We start from the raw sequence: 22,766 nt of genomic DNA on the forward strand, positions 1-22,766 counted from the left end.
TTAACATTTTTTAAAAAATCAGCAATTTTTTTCACGTGTCCTCCATTTTTTTAAAAAAAGTGTCTTCCATTTGAAAATTTTGTCCTACATTTGTCCTGGTTTATTTATATATTTAATTTTTTTTAAAAAATTATTTAATTATTTATTTTTTGGGTTCGGCCCCCCAGTTGTCTGAGGGACAGCAACCCGGCCCCCGGCTCAAAAAGATTGCCTACCCCTTATCTAAAGGCTACCCTACTCCGATCAAAAGTCTGAATCTCAACTCTGCTGCATAGTATTAGAACAACAGAAGGGAAACTGCAAGCAATGACACAACAAGAATGACCTGAGATGCACTTTAGGATATGGCTGCAAGGCTATAGCATTAGTGGAAACACATGCTTACAAGAAAGTTGACAGAAAAGAAAATCAACATGACCAGTGAGGAAAACATGTTTGCCACCTTGGTGTCTCACAGGGTACCATTAACTTAAAACAGATGAGCTTTGTCCACATGGTTTATGGATACAAAACATGGTTTCAAGGTGGTTACCAGTGACATTACTGGCTGCTGGGAGTGGCCACAGTAACATCTTGTATTTCATTTTTATAACTTGATATTGATGGGTCTTACACTAAGTTAACACTGAAGCATTATCACTACTGAAAGATCTACATTTGGAAGTCAGGAATCAGTAGATATCTAGCCCGATCCCACTAAGGAACCTGTATCATAGTTCCTATATCCATTAATCTATTGAAAAGTCTCCTTCACATACTGTTCACTAATAGAGACAATTGATTTAGCATTGAACACAAGTAGCTGAGTTGGAAAGTTCAAAATTCTTCTAGGTAAACTTGCAGATAGATGGCTTTATGCAAATTCCTATCTCTGCAGCAACTCTCTCTGAAATATGGGGGAATACCGCTGGGTGACCTTGGACAAGTCACATTCTCTCAACCTCAGAGGAAGGCAAAAGCAAACCTTTCTCTGAACAAATCTTGCCAAGAAAACCCTGTGATAGGGTTGGCCTTTCTGATTTATCGGTACCCTAGCATGGCGTTTTCTTGGAAATGACTTGAAGGCACACAACAAAAACAAACACTATCTACATACCAAAAAAAAGCTTTAGCGTATGTGAAGGGTTTGGAAGTGTTTGCAGTGCCATGCAAATACTAAAAATGTAGCCTTATTGTAGGAGTGGGAACTGGATAGACTTTCAGATGTGGTTGAGACTCCAACTTCAGCATTCCTCACCAATGACTATGCCAGCTAGGACTAATCAAAGCTGCAGTCCAAAAATATCTGGAGGGCCACACAATTTCTATCCTTGCTTTACACAGTAAATTACATGCTACATACTTGAGAAGCTGTATCCATGATTATCCAGCAATACGTTTTTGATGTAAAGCCATTTTATTGGTTTGAAGTCTGACAAGTGACATTTGATTGAACTAGATAATCCGCTTTGAAAAGATTTTGAAATAGCAGCATATGTGCAGCCACTAGTAAGGTATGAGTCTCCTCTTCAGTATCACAGTTTTGTTGTCCATTCTCTTGCCAAAAGAAAAAGGCAAGCTCATGCTTTGATGCATTCTCATTAGGTTCTCTCAGAACCTGACTTGCATGCGGAAGTGCATTTGCTTGGTGGCATTATTCTGCATGCTAGTCTTCAGCATCCACTTTGCTTTCATCCTCTGGAGATACTGCATGTCATGTTCGTGAGCCAGTGCTGCCCCTACAGCAACAGAGAAGAGATATAACATTCAACATTTATCTAGATGGTAAAAGGACTTCTCTAAGGAATGAAAGCACCTAATGTCAGCATGACTTCTGCATGGCTATGGTGGTTTTCCTATACAAGATGCAAGTTTACACACATTTGGTGATTTATCCTGCACTTAATATGTCTGTTCTTTCTACTACAACAATGGATCAAAACAAGAAATTGCACAACTGATTCAGACCACTCATCTAGTCTAGAATTCTGTTTACTTTAACAGCCAGACAGATACATCTCAATATTCTCAAAGAGCAGATAATGGGCTATATGGTTATACCTGAGTTAACGAAGTAAATGTGTTCCTGGTGATGACTTCTTTAATAGAAAATATGGTACCAGAGGCAAAAATAACATGAGAAAAAGTTATTGGCTGACTCCCCACAAAAAAAGTGCCAATAAAGGACTCCTTGCACTAGTGGACACATGTTCACCATCTACTGTGGGAAATGAAATTTCATCAGTTGATGCTGACCATCACTGCTAATGTGACCTTAAAATGCTGGGGATGGGGAAGACACTTATAAGATGCAGTAAAAGGTTGCTGGTCTTTAGGCCACCATACCAATATTCTGAAGTTGTCAGCAACATGTAAGGCAATGAGATCATTTGAGAAACTATTTCTTATAGTTTTAGTGGCTTCTGACAGCTATGCAAAGGTGGTGTGTCTGACAGATTTGTTCAGCAGTACAGGCTTACCCCAGTTAACAAAGTAAACTTTGTTTCTTTAGCAGAAAATTTGGTAGTAGAGGTAGAAATAACATGGAAAGAAGAGGGATAGTCCCCTGCACCACAAAAAGCAACGTTTCAACATGTTTCAGCAAACTTTACCTTCAAAACTAATACTAGGGCACATGTGAAATGAAACAACCAGGTAAACCTAGCATAAGTAAAGATGTTTTGAACTTTCTTAAAGAACACTTGAAATTTGCTTCCAAAGAACATTCACCAACTTCCACATTTCTTAAGATTCTAATTTTGGTTGCCAAACTTATTGATCTATGTTTTTGTAATGGACTGGCAGTAAACTGGTGAGGCAAACCTATCTGTTTCCCCATTTTTCACTGTTTTGCTCAGTAAGGAATTCTGGAGGCTGATGTTCTTTACCTTGTCTGTTTTGGTATGCACATACAGCTACAGTGGAGTAAAATCCCATTCTTTCCTACTCAAGCTTTGTTTGGTGTATTGCTTACTGCAGATAAGCAGGCTGGGAAGATGTAAAAAGCCTTTGTAAAGGAGCTTGAAGGTATGCCTGTATAGTTTACAAACCAAATGGTAGTGGTAGAGATGCTTGTTCACTTTTCAGGACTGGCAGCATTGGATAGATGCCAAGAAAATGAAATCACAATGTATCAGGGTTTTTTGAAAATGTGATACCACCAAGGAACTGCCAGAACTAGGCTGTTATTATTTTGTCTAAATCAAGGAAAACAGTTCAAACAAGACCCCTCTCTAGAACACTAACTACCAACAGTTTTGTTGCCGCATAATCATTTGGTTTACTTACCGGTGCTGCTTGTCCAGCCAAGAGCTCTGTACTGTTGCAACACTCTGCCCACCGCCTGTTTATTTTTTGAAACTGCAACAGCTCTTGAGGAACCAAACCGCTGCTTGTAATATCTCATCAAGGAACGGTGACCAATCCTAGCACCTTTGTAATAAAAAACAAAGTACATATTTGAACATTTGATATTTAAATATTTAAAGAACAGAGAAAAAAGATTTTTAATAAGAAGACAAAATGGGAAATAAAACTATCATAAGACCAGAGAAAAGAAGATGCAGCTTGGAGGAAGATGGAAAAGCATCAAAGAACAGGAGGTTCATCATCCCCAACTTAAGTCTTTAAAGATATCCTCCTATCACATGTAGAAATATCTTGCCATGTTTTGATATTGTAATGCATGTTTCCACCCAAGACATAAGGAAATAGTACAAAAACCTTCAGTGTGAAGCCACATAATATATAAGGGGTCTTACAGTTGGCCCCCTGTATCTAGCAATTCTGCACCCATGGATTCATGGAATCATAGAATAGGAAGTGATCACAAGGGCCATCCAGTCCAACCCTTGCCATGCAGGAATTCACAATCAAAGCACCCCCAAGAATTGGCCATTCAGCCTCTATTTAAAGACCCCCAAAGAAGTTGTATATAACGTGACTTGAGCATCCACTGATTCTGAGACCAAACCCCAGCAAATACCAAGAGCCCACTATATATCTGAAACAAATATATTTAGCCTTTCTATTTTGTAAAATCTCCAGGACAACTTATCTGCACTGAAACAGGTTACACACAGCAAATAGGAGAGAAATGGTTAATAAGATGCATTTATGTTCTAGGAAAGACAAGTGTAAGTCAAGGTAAGTAAAAAGAGGAAAAGACAATGGTTTGGATCAAGACTTGGTCCGACCAAGTGAAATTAATGTGACATATCACAACAAACTTTAGCCCCATTTATTTTAATCAGTCTACTAAAATGATTTAAATCTAGTTCCAACCTAATATGTTGTATGTGGGCTTTTTTTGATACCATTACATCAGATGCTCTGGTTAGAATCCTGTTGTTGACACATATCTGCATAACCTGGAATTGTGCAAATATATGTGCGTTTGTTTTCTGGGTAAACAGGTATTCAGTACCTACTTGTGCAATGACCTTCCCCATAGTGCAATCAATGCCAGAGCATGACCCCACAGAAAATTCACAGGCAGGGGGCATTCAGACAAGTGTCTGGCTGAGGTTCTACAGCTGAGAGATGTCATCTTCCTGCAGCACAAATGAGCTGGAAAGGCTAGTTATGCTCACGCAGAAAAGCAAGTTAGGCCCCATACAGACAGGCCAAAATAAAGCTGCTTCGAGTCACTTTGGAGGTATGCTGTTTAATGATGCATGCGTCCTAAGAGTCCGGAAGCCGCACCAAAGCCACGATCCAGTCCTAAGGACCGGAGCGCACCTTTGACACAGCTTCCGGACTCTTAGGACACATGCATCATTGAAACAGCATACCTCCAAAGTGACCCAAAGCAGCTTTATTTTGACAGTCTGTATGGGGCCATTGTAAGCTGATGGTGTGCTACCCTCTGCCAGCCTTGTGGAAGACCTTAGTTTCAATTTACTAAAATTAAAAGTGAATCACCTTCAAAATTCTGAAATGAGTTTTATTCAATACAAATACAAATACAAGAAGCTCTTCAAGGTCACATTATCAAGATTCCCACTTGCTGCAGCCTACAAATTATTCTTAGAGACCCTTAGACTATTATCTTCACATCCATATCACCAGAAGCAGCCCAAAATGATCAGGGATATCATTTGGGGGGATCTAAGATTAGATCTAAGACAGGTGAAATCTGAGAACTTTTAGACAATGAGGGACTCACAAGGTACCTTTGCCCTCTAATAAGGTAAGTACTGTAGCTCTATAGTGGTGTGGTCTTGATGACTCACTAGAACTATATTGTATCTGAAGTCTGATAGTTAAGAATAGTAAGCAAACCTATGGAATTCCATGCCCTTGTGAATGTGCTGATGATGCAGAAGAGCAACCTGAATCAATATTTATCATGGAAACAGTCTCTAGCATCCCCATATGGAAACAAGCTAAGTGTTTGTTTGAGTTCCTACACTACGTGCCTCTGTTTTCAAGAAAACTGCACTAACCAAGCAAGAGAATACATATACAAAAGTGCATTTACTTCCAAGCAGAGGTGGCAATGTGAGTCTAGATGCTAAACTGTACCTCCTATCAGGCTTATCATGTTAAGGAAAATGCAACATGGGATATACAGTGAAAGAAATAAAACATGTATGTGAGAGTCAAGATGACTGAGCAAAAGCAATTAGGAGCCACACAGGTGTAAAGGGTAATGTAATTAACAAGTCCTAAATGCCAAGGACAGAAATGCAAAGTGGATAATTGAACACACCTGAGAATTGTTAAGTGGACAAGGTGAGATGATGAAATCATTAATTGTGGGATGAACCAAGAGAACCAATGAAAATGGTTGTACACGCCCACTGGGTGGAAACTAACAAGAGTGGGTGGTGTTTGCCAAGGGCTATAATAATGGCTATGAATCCCAATGTACTTTGTGGGTAGTAGTAGTGGATAGTTGAGGAGTATTGGAGTTGTATATAGTAGAATAAAGTAGATCTTCTATATAAGACTACTGAGTTGTCTGGTGTCTTGGGTGAAGATACAAGAGCCAGCTGGATCCTGAAGAAGTGTGAAGACTTCTGTGGAAGCAAGAGTGAGAAGGCTTGGAGAGTTTGTCAGGGTCTTCAGCCTATTCTCTGTAACTCTGCTGCTTTAGAGCAAAGCTTTAACCACTGGCCAAAACTGGTCAGCGCCGGTGCGTAACAAGGTGGTGAGTTTGAGCCAGAGGTGAAGAGCTACAACTCCCATCATCCCTGACATATCAAGTACAGCCAAAAGTGTGGGATGGAGAGAGCAGCAGTCCAAGAACTTCAAGGTGGTCAGTTGTTCCCCATCCATTATAAAGATTGTAAGATACAGAGGGGTTCATTTTTTAAAATAACTGCCCTCCCTACCTAACATATCAGTTCAAGAAGTGATATTGGTGCACTACACTCTGCTAGCAACCACTCCGGCTCTTAAGGGTTTTAAATTATGTGCATCTGTTCCATTTCATTTGTAGTTCATGTTTACCAAAGAGGTCAGATGCTTAATTTTGCTAGATGTTAGAAAATGGCACAATGTTCCCAAAACAGACTGCAGTGGGTCAAATAAAACACTTAGAAAACAGAAACTTTGAGGCAGCAGACTGGATGTTACAGCACCCAACAGAGCAATGTTGAAGATATTGGCCAGCTTAAAAAACAGTAGTCTGATGAGTGTTTAAGGTAAACTTGTGACACGAGAACTCTAATTCCATTAGCATATAGGTATAAGCCCTATAGAAACCAACAGGATCTACTTCTGTGTTAGTTGCAAGAATGTCACAATTTATGGGCAGAGAGACATGAATATGATAAGAACAAGATATTTTTGTTTTTAAAGAAGAAATCCTCATCTCTCAGGGCAGCAAAAGGTTCAAAGGTCTTTTTCAGCAAATAGTGTTGCTAGACATTCTGAGGCAGGGTAGTGGTGGAAGAGAAATATGGGGTTTAGAATACCTGTCCCATTAAAGCCTTTCTTAGCTTTAGTAACTCCCAAATGCAATAGAGTCTGTTTCCACAGAATACACAGGACAGGATACCATAAGTGACATGGCAGTGTAATCTCTGCTTACATTAGCATATGTACTTTGAGAATCAATGGTGGAGAAAGAGGTCCATGCAACAGCCACACCCTGGCTGTGCAAGTATGCTATTAGACTGAATGGTGAGATATTTTCCCTAATCTACCAAGGCCTAGTGTTGTGCCTGTTAGCACAATTGTTTCTTTCTTTTCCTGAAAACTCTCTGTGGACTAACAATGGCTCAGGGACCACCGTTTTCACTAGCACTGTTCTAGACCATTGTCTCTGGATCTGATACATGCCAGTTTGCAAGCAGTTGCTCTTTATTCAAACAAATCACATCCACATAGGAGTTTTTTCATTCTCATCATTAATTTTAAAGACGCCCCAAACATGTTAAAGAAATACCTCCAGTGTAATGAATATGGATTCTGCCATATCCCTCTAACAACAGAGTGAACAGCCTTCCAAAACCTGTAAGTCCAAAGCAATGATTCCCGAATTTTCCTCCTCCAGATGTTTTGGACTTCAATTCCCAGAATTCCTGATTGTTGACCAACCTAGCTGGGGATTCTGGGAGTTGAAATCCAAAACATTTGAAATCTCTGGTCTAAAGGAACATTCCCCGTCCTTTTTTAAAAATAGTATACTCACCAGAAGGTAAAATCAACTCCATAGATTCATCATCATATTCCAAGTTCTTCTCTGATGGCAGTTCATCAGGCATCTCTACATCTTCACCTTCCTGATAGTCAGGGTAAGTGCTTCTACAAACCACCAGAAGAAAGATCTTGTGTTACAAAATGGGCAGATAGGAGCTATTTCTTGAACTACAGTCCTTCCTCCATTCTCATGGGCTTCAGAATCGTGTCCCTCGCTTATGCGCGAGGGACAAATGGAGGGAGAATGAATAGGGTGCGTGCCACACACCTACATTCAAGCCAATGGGGCTTGAATGTATGCAAAACTCAATTTTCATGAGGGTTCTAGAACAGATTCCCACAAAAAAGGAGGGGTGACTGTACTCTCATTTTGTGCTGCAAGATTCCATCCCTGGAAACTTAAAAGATGATACAGACGCACTCTCAAAGAAAGAGCCAAATACAGTTATCCCTCTATATTCGCTAGGGTTAGGGGAACAAGACCCCCGTGAATATGGAAAAACCACAAATAACAAAAACACCATGTTTTTATCTGAAGGACACCTCTCTAGGAATCCCTCGGTCCTCCAGTGCAACTCTGTGGTCAATGTCCAACATACACTGACCACAGAATGGCACTAAAGTAGCTACAAATGGTCTTTCAGTGCAACTTTTAGTTAAAGTTGACCACAGAGTTGCACTGGAGGACCTAGACAGTCCTAGAGAGAACATATTAATGAAATCCGTGAATAATCAAATCTGCAAATATCAAAGCCGCAAATATGGAGGGATGACTGTAATTCCATTCTCCTACGAGGGGTATGCTTGCATATAGAGTGGGCCCTCGTTATACACAGGGGATCCTTTCCAGACAACCCCCCCCCCCCGCAGATACCAAAATCAGAGTATGCTCAAGTCCTATTGAATGGTGGTGTGGCCATGTGGCCGCGCCACCATTGAGGACAATGGCACTTTTCCCCCTCCCCCCTCCCCGATGTCAGCCTCGCCATTCTCACAGCAGCAGGCATCACAGGGGCACCTCATCTTCACTCTTCCGCCTCCTTTTCTTCCCCATCACCGCTGCTGTGGCTCTTTCTCCTTCTCCTCCCCAACTCCTCCTCTTTCTTTCTCTTAGGGCCAAAACACACTGCAGAAATAATCCAGCATGAGACACTTTAACTTGCCCTGACTCAATGCTAGGGAATGCTGAGAACTGTAGTTTTGTGAGACATTTAACCTTCCCTGTCAGAGAGCTCTGGTACCACAGTAAACTACAATTCCCAGGGTTTCCAAACATTGAGCCAGGGTAGTTAAAGCGGTTTCAAGATGGATTATTTCTGCCTCTCTGTCTCAGTCCTTTCTCTTCTTCGCTCTTCCTCCTCCGCTTCTTTCCCGTTACCACTGCGGTGGCTCTTCTTCCTCCTCCTCTTCCCTTGCCTTCTCCGCCTTCTTCCTCTTCTTCTTACCCCCTCCGTCACGCTGCCACCGCTTGTCCTCCTTTTCCTTCCTCCCCCTCCTTCTCTTCCCTTGCCTTCTCCATCTTCCTCCTCTTTCTCTTCCCCTCTCCGCTGCACTGCTGCCGCTTGTCCTCCTTTTCTTTCTCCTCCTCTCTGTTCTTCCTCCTCCTTTTCCTCGTTCTCCTTCTCCCTCCTCCTCCTCTGCCAATGCCACATCCTCGCGGGCTTGCCATACGCGTATGCTTAAGTCCACAGATGGCATGTCCGCACATGCAGAGGCAAGACTGTACTACAAGAGATAACCAGTACTGGCCATATGTGAGGAGCTCCTGTGTTTGCAAAACGTACGAACTAGACTGAAACATAATGCTCAGCAGCTGTGATTTCCCACCTGAAATCATAGAAGTCTGCAAATTCCAGAGCAGCATCCCCCTCTGTAAAGAGTTTGCAGTGGCTTTTGTCATTCATGTGCGCTTGCACAGCCTCTGTTGTGTAAAAGGATTTTCCCTTCTCATTGCACCATAGGCAGACCTTCCCAACTCCAACCTTCTCTCCTGTAAATTGCAAGGGGGAAGAATGCTTTATAATATGTATTTTATTCCACAGGCTAAAACTGAAACAACACACAAAGCAAGGTTGCTAAGCAAATCCATGGTCTTCATGAGAGTTCAGAAGTAAGCCGTTACAAGCAGATTGTGATATTGGGGCTTTGGTTTCTAGAATTAAACAAAATAGTTTTATAAAACATGTATCTGAAGAAGTCTACAAAAAGCTCAGGCTACCAACTTCTTTCTTTCAGTTAGCCTGAAAGGTGTTACAAGATCCCTTTGCATGCTGATTTTCCAGACTAACGTGACTAGGTCTTCAAATAGTTTTATTTGGTTAAGAGTGATGAATATTTCAGACTTACCCAAGTACTTTATTAGTCCTCTGAGATCTACAAGATATTCTATATCTGGAATAAAAAAACTGTGGACTTTTGTCATGTGAGCCACATTCTTCATGAGAGAGCTTGAATGGTGAGAACAGAATAAGCAGTCTGTTACTGGGATTGCATCAGGAGTAGGGTGATTTTGCTCAGATGCTGCCGCTTCTGCTTCATCTGGAATTGTTTCAGTCTCCTCTTCTTCAGAGTCTAACTCTTCATCAGAGTCTACATCTTCCCAGCCTTTCAAACCAAATGAAAGCAAACATCAATATTTGTATTTTCATGTTAATAAAAGCTGCATACTAACAGCCTTATACAATCAATATGCTAGCAGTGACCCAAAATCAGTCAGGCTCCTTCGATGTTTCAAACGATGCACCAGAAAAAACTCAGTGGGAGATTCAGGTGAGTGACTTGAACACTAAAGAAACCTAGCATCTTCTCACTTCTTTTAATCACTCTGCCATTTGTCACCCTCATTCCACAGAATCCCCTAGGGGAAGAGAACAGGATGGTTATTGAAGATTGTCCTCTAAGGCTGGGGTACTCAAATTTTACTCTTCTGGAGGTTCAGGACTACAACTCCCAGAAGACTCCGCCAATTGTGGGAGCTGAAAGTGCCAAACAAATTAACAACTAGAGTTTGAGAATCACTGCTCTATCTAAAACATACATCATAGATTAGAGCCAGTGGATAAACTGTTATTGGTAAGTGGGGCCTTTTTTACATGATACCTGGAATTTCACAGAAAGGTGCAGTACATGGATCGTCCCGATTTCATTATCTCAGATGTTTTTGTTTGTGGCTGATTCCCGTGTGTGACTGACCAAGCCGATGGGGCAATCCATCCAGCCAACCCTTAGTGACAGCTCTCACATGACTAGACATATCTGAACCACTTAAATTAATTAATCTAAGAAAGAAAGAAACATATGGCAGTTCTGAAGCAACAAATCTGCCTGCTTTAGAATATCATTCCTCCTTGCTATACAAAACAGGACCCGAGAAGAGGCTTTCCTTCTTAAATGAGCATTAAATACATAAATGAAAAACTAATCTTAATACGGTGGTTGCCAGTGGCAATTTCATCAATCATTTATATTAAAAATAATATTGTTTTATTAATTGATTAAATGGTAGCACCTTTTAGTCAACTGAAATGGAGGTCAGGATAAGGAGACTACCAACATTTGGGTGCACTTTAACTGCTTTAAAGCTGTCATTATGACTTGCTTATGTATGGCTTTTGGAGCACTAAGAAGTTGTTCCTGAGCTTGGTTTTACTTTTCCATCCCTATCCCCTTTTACACTATGTTCTTTTTAGACTGCAAGCCTAAAGGCAACTATTGTCATTTTTATTGACATGCAAAGTTCTGAGAGCCTTTACAACTGACAGGAGGATTATAAATGTTTTACATACACCAGTCATTTCTGGCACAGTGTGATCTCACGAATGTCCTCCTAGGAATGAATGTTCAATGTTCAAGGAGTTTATTCCACAATCAGTCTGTTTAGGATTTCCACTGTGACAAAACCAGGAGGGACACAGCAGGAAGAGGTTCCAACCAGGTGTCACTTGGTGCAGCCTGCACCTTCCACAGCCCCTAGTAACACTACTGCCATAGACCATTCTTACTAGCATAAATTGCCCTCATCCTCTTACCTTCTTCCATATCCTCCTCCTCGCCTTCATCCTCTTTTGCCAACTTCTTGGCCTGCTGTTCAAACCACTGTAGCCGGGGAGGCTTTTCTGCATGCTCTTTTCTCCGTACGGAACTGTTACTTTCCACAGCAACAGACGAAGCCGGGGTGGTACCAGGCAATGTGGCAACTTTCTTCGGAGACGAAGATGGCTGTGCTCTGATGGCTTGCTGAATAGCCGTGTTCATGGCGTCTTTGTCGACGTTCTCTTCAGCAAGGCCTTTCTCCAGGTTCTTCTCATTCAAGAGTTCCACCTTCTTGCTGACAGCTTGGACAGCTTTCTTTTCGAGCTCCAAATGCTTCTTGGATTTCAGGTGGTTCTCGTAAGCATTGAAGTTGGAGAATCTCTTGCTGCAAGCTGTGCAGTAAGTAGCGGTGGCCTTGCTTTGCTCCTCCAGACTCGCTCGCTGGGCCAGGACCCTCTCCTGGAAGTTCTCAGCAGTAACAGGAGGCATCTCGGCCACTTTCCGCTTCAGGTTATACCTGTGCCAGTCGGTCTTGTAGTGCGCGCGCTGAACCTCAGCGTCCTTGAAAGACACGCGGCAGGTGATGCAAGTGAAGGATGCCATGGCTGTAAAACAAGGTGAGCACACAACCAAAGTGGATCAGAATAAGAGAAATGTAAGCTTAACATCATTACTTTAGATGTAGCTTAGGTTGAAAGAGAAGCCAGTGCGATGCGGTGGTTTGAGTGTGGGACTACAACTCTGGAAACCAGGGTCTGAAACCATGATAGGCCATGGAAACCCAATGGGTGACCCTACAGCATCCTGGGATTTGTAGTTTGTTGTGACACTAGAGCCCTCTGACCAAGGCGGCTCTTAAACTACAAATCCCAGAATACCATAGCATTGAGGCGGGAGGGCAGAGAGCGGCACCAGCAGTTTCTAACAGAGGCTGCATCCCCGCTGCGGCAATAATCCAGTCAGACACTGCTTTAATTGCCATGGTTCAGTGTGATAGACTCCTGGGATTTGTAGTTCGTTGGGGCACCGGGGCTCTGTGACTGAGGGCCTCACAGGACTACAAATCCCAGAGTTCTATAACACTGAGCCTTGTTTGGGATGAAAGCGGTGTCACACTGCATTAATTCTGCACTGTGGAGGGGGGCGTACTAAAACAAAGGACAGAACCTGCCCATAGGGTACCATACTTGCCCACAGAGAATCATGGGAACACTTGTCCAATGGGCAAGCAATCCCCAATGTTTCCCTATGGGCAAGTATTCCCCAGTGACTCTCTATGGGCAAGTACTGTCCTTTGTTGCGGAGGCAGACTGCTTTTAACTGCCCTGGCTGAGAGCTACGGATTCCTGGGAACTGTAGTTCCTCGTGGCCCCAGAGCTCTCTAGCAGAGGAGGCTAAGCGTCTCACAGAACTACATTTCCCAGGCCAGGCTCAGTCCCAGTCCCGCGCCCTGGTTCCAGACCTGCCAGTTCGTATGGGCCGCCCTTCTCTCCCTTCAGCAGCGCTTCAATCCTTCAGGAACAGGAGCGACGCAGGCCAGCGGGGCTTCCTCCTCTTCATCTCGCGAGATTAGCGCGGGCGCTTCGGGGGTGTTGCCGCTAAATCTCGCGGGAGCCCGGAAGTCTCGCGGCGGCAGGTATAAGGTCCATAGAGCTCAAATCTCGCGAGACTGGAAAGACAGTAGTAAATTAATAGTAATCCTGGCAGAGTGGGGTTTTGGAACGAGATTTCAAGTGGTCTTTAGGAGATTCAGCATTGCTTGGCTGCTTCCCCACAACAAACTCCAACTCCCAGAATTCCATAGCCTTGAGCCAGACAAAGAGTGAAAGCGGTGCCAAACCGGGTTATCTCTCCAGTGTGGATGCAGCCTTAGTTTGGGCTTTAAAAGTTTTACATAGACCCCCCCCAAACACACTGCAGAAATAACCCACTTTGAGACTGCTGCCACTGTCCTGGCTCAGTGCTAGGGAATCCTGGGAACTGTAGTTTTGTGAGACATTTAGCCTTCTCTGTCAGAGAGCTCAGGTGCCACCACAAACTACAAATCCCAGGATCCCCCAGCACTGAGCCAGGGCAGTTAAAGCAGTCTCAAATTATTTTGGCAGTCTGGAGGCAGCCTAAATTAACAGTGGCACAATAATGTTGATGCTGGTAGAAAACAATCTATGTGTGCAATGCTTTCTTTCAAACAAACTCCAGAAGTTTATTTCCTGCCTGCAAGCTAAATGGAGAATATTGCAGTCAATAAGGTGTAGCTGAAAGACTAGGGTCTGCCTGGAGGTTTAGAGCGTTCCCCTTATTTCATTAATAGTTCATTAATTATTATAATATATTAATTAATTATAATATATGTAAATATAAATATATATATTTTAGACCAGGGACTGAAGGCCTAGAACATTTTTCCTTCTTGTTGTTGTTGAATGCCTTCAAGTTGTTTCTGATATATGGCGACCCCAGGATCTCTCACATGGTTTTCTTGGCAAGATTTGATCAGAGGGAGGTTTGCCTTTGCCTGTCTGTCAGGCTGAGAGAGTGTGACTTGTCCTCGGTCAACCTGTGAGTTTCCATGGCTGAGTGGGGTTTCAAACCCTGGTTTCATAGACCATCACACAAGCCACTACACCAGGCTGGTTCTTTATACCCTTTTACAAAACAAATTACCTCATCTATTCTGCATCACACTTCAGTGATACTCCAACAAATTATTTCCATGTATTACTGTTCTCTTTCTTTTCCTTTAAACCTAGATTGAGTGAACAGAGGGGAAATTATACCCTCTGACTCTTACAATGGCTGGACTCAAGTTTGGATTTCAGGACTGTCCTTGTAAATGTATCCTACCAAAAGGATGCCAGAAGCTTTCCAGAGATGGTGGGGTGCATCAATATGGTAGAAATAATTTAGATCGACACCATTTTAACAGCCATCGCTCCGTCCTACAGATTCCTGGGAGTTGTAGTTTTGTGAGCAATCAGCACTCTGGCAAAGGAGGCTAAAGACCTTGTAAAAGTACAAACCCCAGTTTTCTGGAGCTACAACACTTTAACTGGTGTCAAACTGCATTATTTCTGCAGAGTAGACGTAACCACTTATTACTCAAAGCCGAGGAGATCATTGCATACTAAAATATTCAAAAATGCAATAGTTTCAAAGGATCGGCCGTGGTTTCAATTTTCCGAGTACCTGTTCCCCATCTTTCTTACTACATTATCATTTCTCAATATAAAATGCTTCAGAATCGTGTCAAGTTATAAACTGTGTTTTATTTTATAGTGTGTACATGTGCAAGAATATGAAAGAACAGACGTATATGGAAATCCTTTTAAATAAACTGAAAAATTAAATGGACACAACTTTGTCATCTTATATTTGTCTCTCACCCATTTATATAAACAAAAGTTCGCCTAAATAGTCACTAGAGGGCTTTCCACAACTAATATATAAACTGCTCATTGGATTTTGATGGGGTTCCTGAAAAGTCACTATTTCTGTACCTCTTGTTCCTCCTTTTTCATTTCCTAAAACCTAAAGACTTTTCCTTCATATGATGGAGAGCATATTTTTCAGGCAAACCATTAAATAAAATCAATTAAATTTTATTTTACATAAATCTAGGGGCTAGCAGTCTTCCAGGATAGAAGCTAAAGATCATCAACAGAAGCCTAGTCGAAAAGATTAGCACTTAGAATTAAAGACATTCATGCCAGGAAATTTGAGTACCAGGACTAAACCGCTCACTGTCTATATGTGAAGTCGAAGGCTTTCATGGCCGGCATCCATAGTTTTTTGTGGGTTTTTCGGGCTATGCAGCCATGTTCTAGAAGAGTTTCTTCCTGATGTTTCGCCAGCATCTGTGGCTGGCATCTTCAGAGAATGCTGACCTGGAAGAGAGTGGGTGTATATATACTGTGTGACCCTGGGTGAGGAGGAGTGATTCCCATGTTAATCTCTGTGTTGTTCTGTCGTTGATGGCAGGGCCTCAGGGTGGGAGAATATGGAAGACTATGGACGCCGGCCATGAAAGCCTTTGAAATCTTTCTTTTCGTTCAGAAATGTGAAGCTGGATAACAGTGTCTGGAAGCACCCTTAATCTTTCAGTTCTTCTATGAGGGCCTGGTTGGAAATGACTGGAGGGTCTGATTGGAAATGCAAAACCCTGGTGTGTCTAAACTGGAAACCTTTAAATAGTGAGGGGCTTGTTAAAATTGTAGCTTGTGATTTCTGTGAAATTGTGGCATAGTGTCATCTCATTTTACAGAAGTGAAATGAATTCTGAGCATGACTAGACAGAAAGTTGGTGTTCCCATGTGTTTTTTGGAATATATAGTATGTTTCATCAAGGACAGGTGCAAGATAGTGGTCTCTCTCAGATTTTTTCTTTTTGCTTCTTGCATTACTCTTGTGCAAAGGGGAATTTGGTAACGTTGTTGTCCGAAAGCTGGCTTTCCGAGACATCTTCTACATTACAGATGCTACCGTTGGAATGGATATAAGAAAGTGGTTCCTTTGGAATTTTGTGGTATAATGCACTCCCATTTTGTCTTGTGCTTTTTGGTTGGCGTGACCTATTTAGACGTTGGCATTCTGGGTCATTTTATTCTGTTCCAGATGATTTTTGGGCAATAATAATAATAATAATTCTGCCTCATCTTTCCTCCGTCACCTGTATTCTTCCCACCAATACCCCCCACATAACTGTTTCCAAGTACTTTGTTTTGCAACAGAAGGCAATACCATGGCCTTGACCAGCATGCTTCCCTGCCATTTATTTGAAACAAGCAGCCAAAAAAAAAAAAAAAAGGGGGGGGGAGAGAAGGTTGGAGGTGCAGCTTCAGCTTCCAGGGAGGAAAGCATAGCACAACGAGGAAAGGAGGGTAGGAAGTGCAGTAGGTAGGTGCAAGGTATAAGAGAAGCCAGTTTGGCAGCATAAGGTGACATAAGAGGAGAAGGGAGACTTGCAAGTGGCAAAGTGCAAGCAGCAAGCGAGGCATGGCAAAGGTGTGAAATGAGGCAAAAGGAGAGTGAGAAGTGCAATGAGAGGGTGCACTGAGTAAGCGGGGAGTATAAGGTGACAAAAGGTGCAAAAGATGGGAGTGTGGTGAGGAGGGATGAGTGGGAGGTGCATGCCATGGAGTGAAAGAAGCAAGAATGGGAATATGGGGAAAGTGCAAATTGAGGCATGGAAAGGAGAAAAGTCTCCAGCTGTGGAATAAAGGAAAGTGGCATTGTGAAGGCACAGAATGAGGCGATGGAGCCCCCCCCCCCCCGAGATTCAGTGGGAGAGTCTAAGGAGCAAGAGGAGATAAGGCAAAGTGGACGGAAGGAGGTATGGTTTGTAGGCTTGCCCTTCCTTTCCTTTGCATCCCCCCCCCCAAGATTCAGATGGCAGCCCCTTTCACAAATTTTTTGCTTTCAGTAGGAAAGCTGATGGCAAAAAGGTCCGATACTCATCTAGTGAGAATACAGTGGCATTAGAAGTGCCTATGTGTGACAAAAGGTTGTTGATCTTGTTGCTAGTTACCACATCAGGATAGTACACAGCCTCTTTACATGGTTTCTGTCCTGCTGTAATTCCCCACAACCCTGCAAGATATTCTTGCTGAGACATTAGTAGCTCAAGATCACAGGATTTGAACTTGGGTTTCTTTTCCAAGTGCAGCACTATTAATATTAGCTATTACTTCTCTCAGAGGGTGAGTTACTATAAAAATGATACCAAGTCAGAAACAGTGGTAGAAAAAATGCTATGGTTAATGAAGGCAAATTAACAACGTGCACAATTAGGCAGATTAGATAACTGACACTGAAGGGATGGAATGTGGTAACCCTATTATCACACTCTAATATATTGTTTTGTGGAAAGACACACTCAAGACTCAATAAACTGAAAACCCTGTTTAAATGATGCTAGATTTACCTTTACCTATGTAAATGCTGGATTTTTGTGATAAAAAGAGTTGTGCTTTCATATCAGCAACCCACATTTTGCTGCACTTAAGAGTGCCCAGAATATTTGCAAAAATTTTTTTGTCCTTGATGAGAAAGGGGGTCTTGGCACAACACAAAGTCATGAAGAAAAATAATTTCTCCCATGGAAGAGTGAAAAGATAAACCCTTCTCTCCCTGTTTTGTGCAAAGAATTCATTCTACATTGCACAAATGTCACCATGTTTTTCACAAAATGAAATGGTTTTGTGCAAACAAAACATTTTCCAAAAGCAAAAAAATGTACCAAAAATGCTTGTGATCCTGTGCACAGCAGGAACAAAAAATTTTGAAATTTGTTATTCTCAGGTGTGAGACTTTTAAAAATGAAGATTTACATCCCCAATCGTATAAAATCTCACCAATTTCTTACATACAAGCGTCAACTGCTTATTTGCAATTTAGGGACAAGAGCACTGTTGAAATGTAGGAATCACTGAAGTGCAAAACTCATGCTACTGTACTTTATCTTACTGTATAAGCACAAATCTAAGTATGAATAACTGTATAGGGCTGTATTATAAGCAGACGGCAATACAACAAATGACTTCTACAGTATACAGTACACAGACAAAAAGCTGGTGCCAAATTTTAAAAAAGCAGCACATACTCACAAAAGTATTGTGCGAAGTGCCATATTTTAGTTCAGTCTGTGTGCTCTGTACTGTAGCGGTTGTTTCTGGTGTCATCATGCACTTATAACACAGCACTATACAACTATTCATACTTACGGTATATTTGTGCTTATATTTGTCGAAAGAGTGGACCATTAATTGAATAAATGGGTTCTGTAATAATTTAATATCAGTGAAAAAGTGAATAGTTGAAAAGCGATCCATTGCAAAGTGGTGGGTGGCTGTTTTAATAGAGCTGTGCCTGTACTGCCAGACGAGTTGGGTATTTGTCCAAGTACTTGAAACGTCATCACTCATTTCTGGATCAGCCATGCAGTCTGTAAAACAGAAAGCATTTTACAAAGATTGTTCAGAGTTAAAATAACATTAGCCACTTACAGCACTTGTGTCTGATCTTTGAAGCTAAGCAGGGTCAGCCCTGGTTAGTACTTGGATGGGGGACCAAGAAGGAATAGCATGTGGTGTAAGCTATTATCTCAGAGGAAGGCAATGTCAAACTACCTGTGAATATTCCTTGCCTAAGAAAATTGTGTGGTATTCATGAGATTGTCACAAGTTGACAGGTGACTTAAAGCACATACAAACACATTATGGAGTGAATGAAAGCTAACATGGTGGACTATATCCAGCAGTATGGTTGAGCATAGCAGATATCATTAAAATACTAAATGAGGAGAAATCAGTGCTTATGTTTTATATTCTCAGTAAATGCCAGCAGATTCCAAAGAGCCACATAAATCATTCAGCTGGTAGGCGGCTTGCATTTCTTGAACCTCTTTTGAAATGAAAGGGGGTTGAAAGGCAGTTTCTACTTCAGTAAACTGTTGAAAATGCATGTTTCTGTATCTGCTCCAGCGATGATGCCAAACCCTTGGGTATGCTGTAAATTAATTTCCTGAGATGTCAATCCCAACCCACTGAAGGTTGGGAATCAGTGCAGCTACACAAGTGTTTTCAAGACTGGGGTTTTATTTCATCATCTCAGGACTGTACTTTTAGTCCTGATACCAGAAAGAGAATTATTTACAAGTTTCAAGCAGGCCCTCCAGCTGCTTTTACTGGTAGATGGAACTTTATTCCTTAGAAAAGTACCATTATATCTGATATTTGGAAATCCCTGAAACATTTTAAATAAAACAATAAAGTGCACACAGTTACAATATACAACACAACTGGGATGATGCTCTACCAGTTCATTTATCAGTCTTCTTCCAACCCTTTCCTATTGCCTTGTAAAATAGACTCAACTCTTATCAGTGCAACCCAGTGCATGCTTACTCAAAAGTAAATCCCACTGAATGATGCGTTACTTAGTCCCAAGTAAGAGTGACTAAAATTGCAGCCTTATCCATATAACGGGTAAGGTTTCATTCTCTCTGATTAGCTCTTGGGTGGGTGAGAGTTGTACTTCATTAATGAGTTTTTAAATTGTGTTCAATTCAATAATGTTTCATAATCTGTTTAAATGTATTTTAATATAGCATCTCGTGTTTTTATCAGTTAATCATGCTGTGAATCAACCTGAGTCCCAATTCAGGGAGAACAATGGGAAATAAATTATATAAACAATAATCATAATCTCTATCTCCACCATGAACAGGAAGCACATGTTTAAAAAGAGACAGGGATTACCATGATTTTCTCTTTAGCATATCTCTATTTAGGAAATAGCTCTATTCTCTTTACCATACCCTTATCTAGGAAATATTCTGTAAGATAAAGTAGTTCTCTGCTCCTTCATAAATTCATCAAAAACCTGAGAGATGATCCCAATAAAATCAAAGCTAAAACTACATAAAAACCTGAGAAAACATGTATATGGGGCAGTATTTGATTGGCAACCACAGCCAGAATCTTGCATTATGGATTGATTTTACTAATACAGGCTGCAATCCTAAACACATTTACTAAGGTGTAAGTCTTGTGGAAGTGGGTGGGACTTGCTATACAGTAGATATGCTTAGGATCATGCTGGTGTCTCTCATCTTTTGCAGGGAATCAATTCAACCATGTGACTCTGGGCTAAAGAATGAAAGCACCAGTTTGACCAATAGAAAGAATGGCTGATACCCATTTGGGAGACGCCAGCATAATCCACAACAAACACATGCCCATCTGAGTCTGTGCTCAAATCTGCATTGTCACAGGCAACCACTTCCATATACATCTACATCTAATGTGCGGTAGTAGTATCATCCTGCCAAGAGGTATGGAGATACCTTAACCAAGCTAATACAGAGTGAGAGCTGACACTAGGGTTATTTGGTCTTGTTTGTCTGGGGTCACATTAAACACCTTGGATGGAACAGGAGTGAAGGGAGAAAAAACTGAGCTTCTAGCAATCCCCCCCCCCCAAAAAAAAAAAAACAGCAGCATATCCTACAGAAATATTCACTATATGGAGGCTGTCTAATGGCTGCTATGGCAGAAAATCACCAGCTAAACTGGGGGCGAAGAGGCACAAAGTAACACTTCTTATATATTAGAATGCCAGTAAAACTCTGTAACAGTCCAAGATTAGTCAAAAGAGATGATATGGTCCCTCATGTTGCTGGCTTTTTATACTATGTTACTAAAACTAGTGGCATTTCTTCCTTTAAACTTTGGTTTACATTGTTAAGACACTGCCTGTTCCCATCAGTTTTAAAAGGTAAACCAGGAAATATAAATTATGTTACACTTTTAAAATGACCCAAAGTCTGCCACAGAATATGCAAGGGATTAGGAGTGTTTTATCGTAATATATGCTATTTATATGCCAGGTATGTTCTGTATTTCTTTTTGTAGAAGAACTAATTATCAAAAGTCTGTCTGTAGAGTTTTAGCTGCAATTCTATGTTTTGAAACAAAAAGACCATACAATGGATGGAACTGGAAGTAAAGAGACTGCCAATCCAACATCAATATTGATCTTTCCCATTTCCCCACCCTTGTAACCCAAAGTCAGCATCGCACTGGATACACACATACTACACAGAGATGGCATATATAGTCTCAAACACAGTATTTTGTCTTGCTCTCTGGGGCCTAGTGCAAGGTTTCAGATGGAACATGGAGGAAGCATAACATCAGTTTGTTTTGTAAGGCTTTAAAGCCTCTGCAACTTGCCAAAATTAGAAAATACATATTCCTGTCCTAGCCAATAAGAATATCGGGAAATTTAGACAGGTAATGAAAACACAAAATGGCAATCCATTTTGATGATGACATCCTCATTTCATGATATTTGTAAGAGCATTTAGCCCCTTGTTCACTCTGAAGGTTTTGTTATTCTGCTACACAGGAGGCAACTAGGACACGATGGCTTTTTGTTTCCTGTTTCGATATTTTCTCTCCCTGAAGCACTGCTGTCTATATACTTGAAAAATAAGAGTATACAGGCTGAAGGTGAAGAGGATTTGGTTATAGCCCAAAGGGTCCCCCCCATTTCTATGGCATCACTATTGGAAACAAAACTACCAGCATCAACTGATCTATAACAAGTTAGTTCACTCTGTATGAAGGACATTACAGCACATCTAAAATAGATGGAGCTTGCAGCTCATCTCCCCCACCCCACTTTTTTTTGCCTCTCACGTTGTCTGTATTTTGTTTGGCTATATACTATGAAGCAGCTCCAATTTGCATATTAATGTCCTCCAAGCAAGTTTGAGAGGAAGCCTGAGGACTTCTTTTTTTCCTCCGGCTCTGCTTTCTGGCCTTTGGTAAGCCCCAGTTCACTTTCCATCTGCTCAAGCTCTGACTGGTCAAGCAGTTCAAAATCATCTCCTTCCTCTGTGTCTGTCTCTTCAATTAAATTGGGGTCTGGCTGCATGGACTGCAACTGGTCTCTGACAGCTGCTGACACCACGGATGTCACAACATCACCGGCAATGGCTGTCACTACGTTGAAGGCCTGGTTGTTGATCAAAGGCAAGGAGAGGCCTGCTGCAGAGTGCCCCTCCCTCTCCGGCCTGGTGCCCGGATTCAATGTGGTTGTGGAGAGGTGTTCCTTTTTCCTCTCTTGCTGGACAGGCAGACCAATGCTGGAATCATCTTCATCATTTGTTCCCATGCCATTTTCCACAGATGGAAATTCTGTAAGGTCTCTTATGAAAGCTTCCTCGTGATCACTGGGACGATCAAAATCTATTAAACAGAAAAGAGGAGAAATCACCACCTTCTTAATCTGTGATACAATGTAGTATTCCTTTAGTACAGTCTGATAAACATTGGAATAAATAATATTCATTCTCACTTCCAGCAACATTCAAAACCTCTGCCTGTGGGTTAAAGCAGAATGACTGACTAAAAAGCAAATCTGGATCCACATTTTAACTGATAGTTCCATTACTACTGAAGGAGGGGTGGGGCAAAGGAAAAGACGTAGAGTGATAGAAAGAACACAGAGCTGAAGAGAGAAATGTGAAAGAAATGAATTCTGGGTTGCAGATTGAGTTCCTGGTCACAGAGGATTGTCAATTAGCTAGATGTATAGCAATA

General features: G+C 41.5%; 2 protein-coding genes across 5 annotated transcripts in view; both read right to left on the bottom strand.

Moving 5' to 3' along the window:
- Positions 1–1,377: 1,377 nt before the first annotated feature.
- LOC149316941 (cytoplasmic 60S subunit biogenesis factor ZNF622-like) lies at positions 1,378–13,220 on the bottom strand. Of its 2 annotated transcripts, XM_089516569.1 has the most exons (7): positions 13,124–13,220; positions 11,658–12,266; positions 9,976–10,233; positions 9,457–9,619; positions 7,622–7,734; positions 3,268–3,411; positions 1,378–1,718 (listed from the first exon to the last, which is right to left on the bottom strand). In XM_089516569.1, exons 2-7 carry the CDS (start codon positions 12,262–12,264, stop codon positions 1,591–1,593), a joined length of 1,413 nt encoding a protein of 470 aa, XP_089372695.1. In that variant the 5' UTR covers positions 12,265–12,266; positions 13,124–13,220; the 3' UTR covers positions 1,378–1,590. The 2 variants fall into 2 exon arrangements, with proteins under 2 accessions (XP_089372695.1, XP_089372696.1); XM_089516570.1 differs by lacking the exons at positions 1,378–1,718; positions 3,268–3,411 and adding an exon at positions 4,963–6,002.
- Positions 13,221–19,235: 6,015 nt separating this feature from the next.
- LOC149316942 (reticulophagy regulator 1-like) overlaps positions 19,236–22,766 on the bottom strand; it is a 57,344-nt gene continuing 53,813 nt past the window's right edge. For all 3 annotated transcript variants that reach the window (XM_089516574.1, XM_089516572.1, XM_089516573.1), the window contains one exon: positions 19,236–22,412. In XM_089516574.1, the coding sequence (XP_089372700.1) occupies positions 21,913–22,412 (500 nt within the window). In that variant the 3' untranslated portion in view covers positions 19,236–21,912. The remainder of the gene's footprint in view (positions 22,413–22,766) is intronic.

The sequence above is a fragment of the Sceloporus occidentalis genome, unplaced genomic scaffold, assembly GCF_023333645.1.
Source record: "Sceloporus occidentalis isolate IW3139 unplaced genomic scaffold, rSceOcc1.0.p SCAF_3, whole genome shotgun sequence".
Classification (NCBI taxonomy): domain Eukaryota; kingdom Metazoa; phylum Chordata; class Lepidosauria; order Squamata; family Phrynosomatidae; genus Sceloporus; species Sceloporus occidentalis.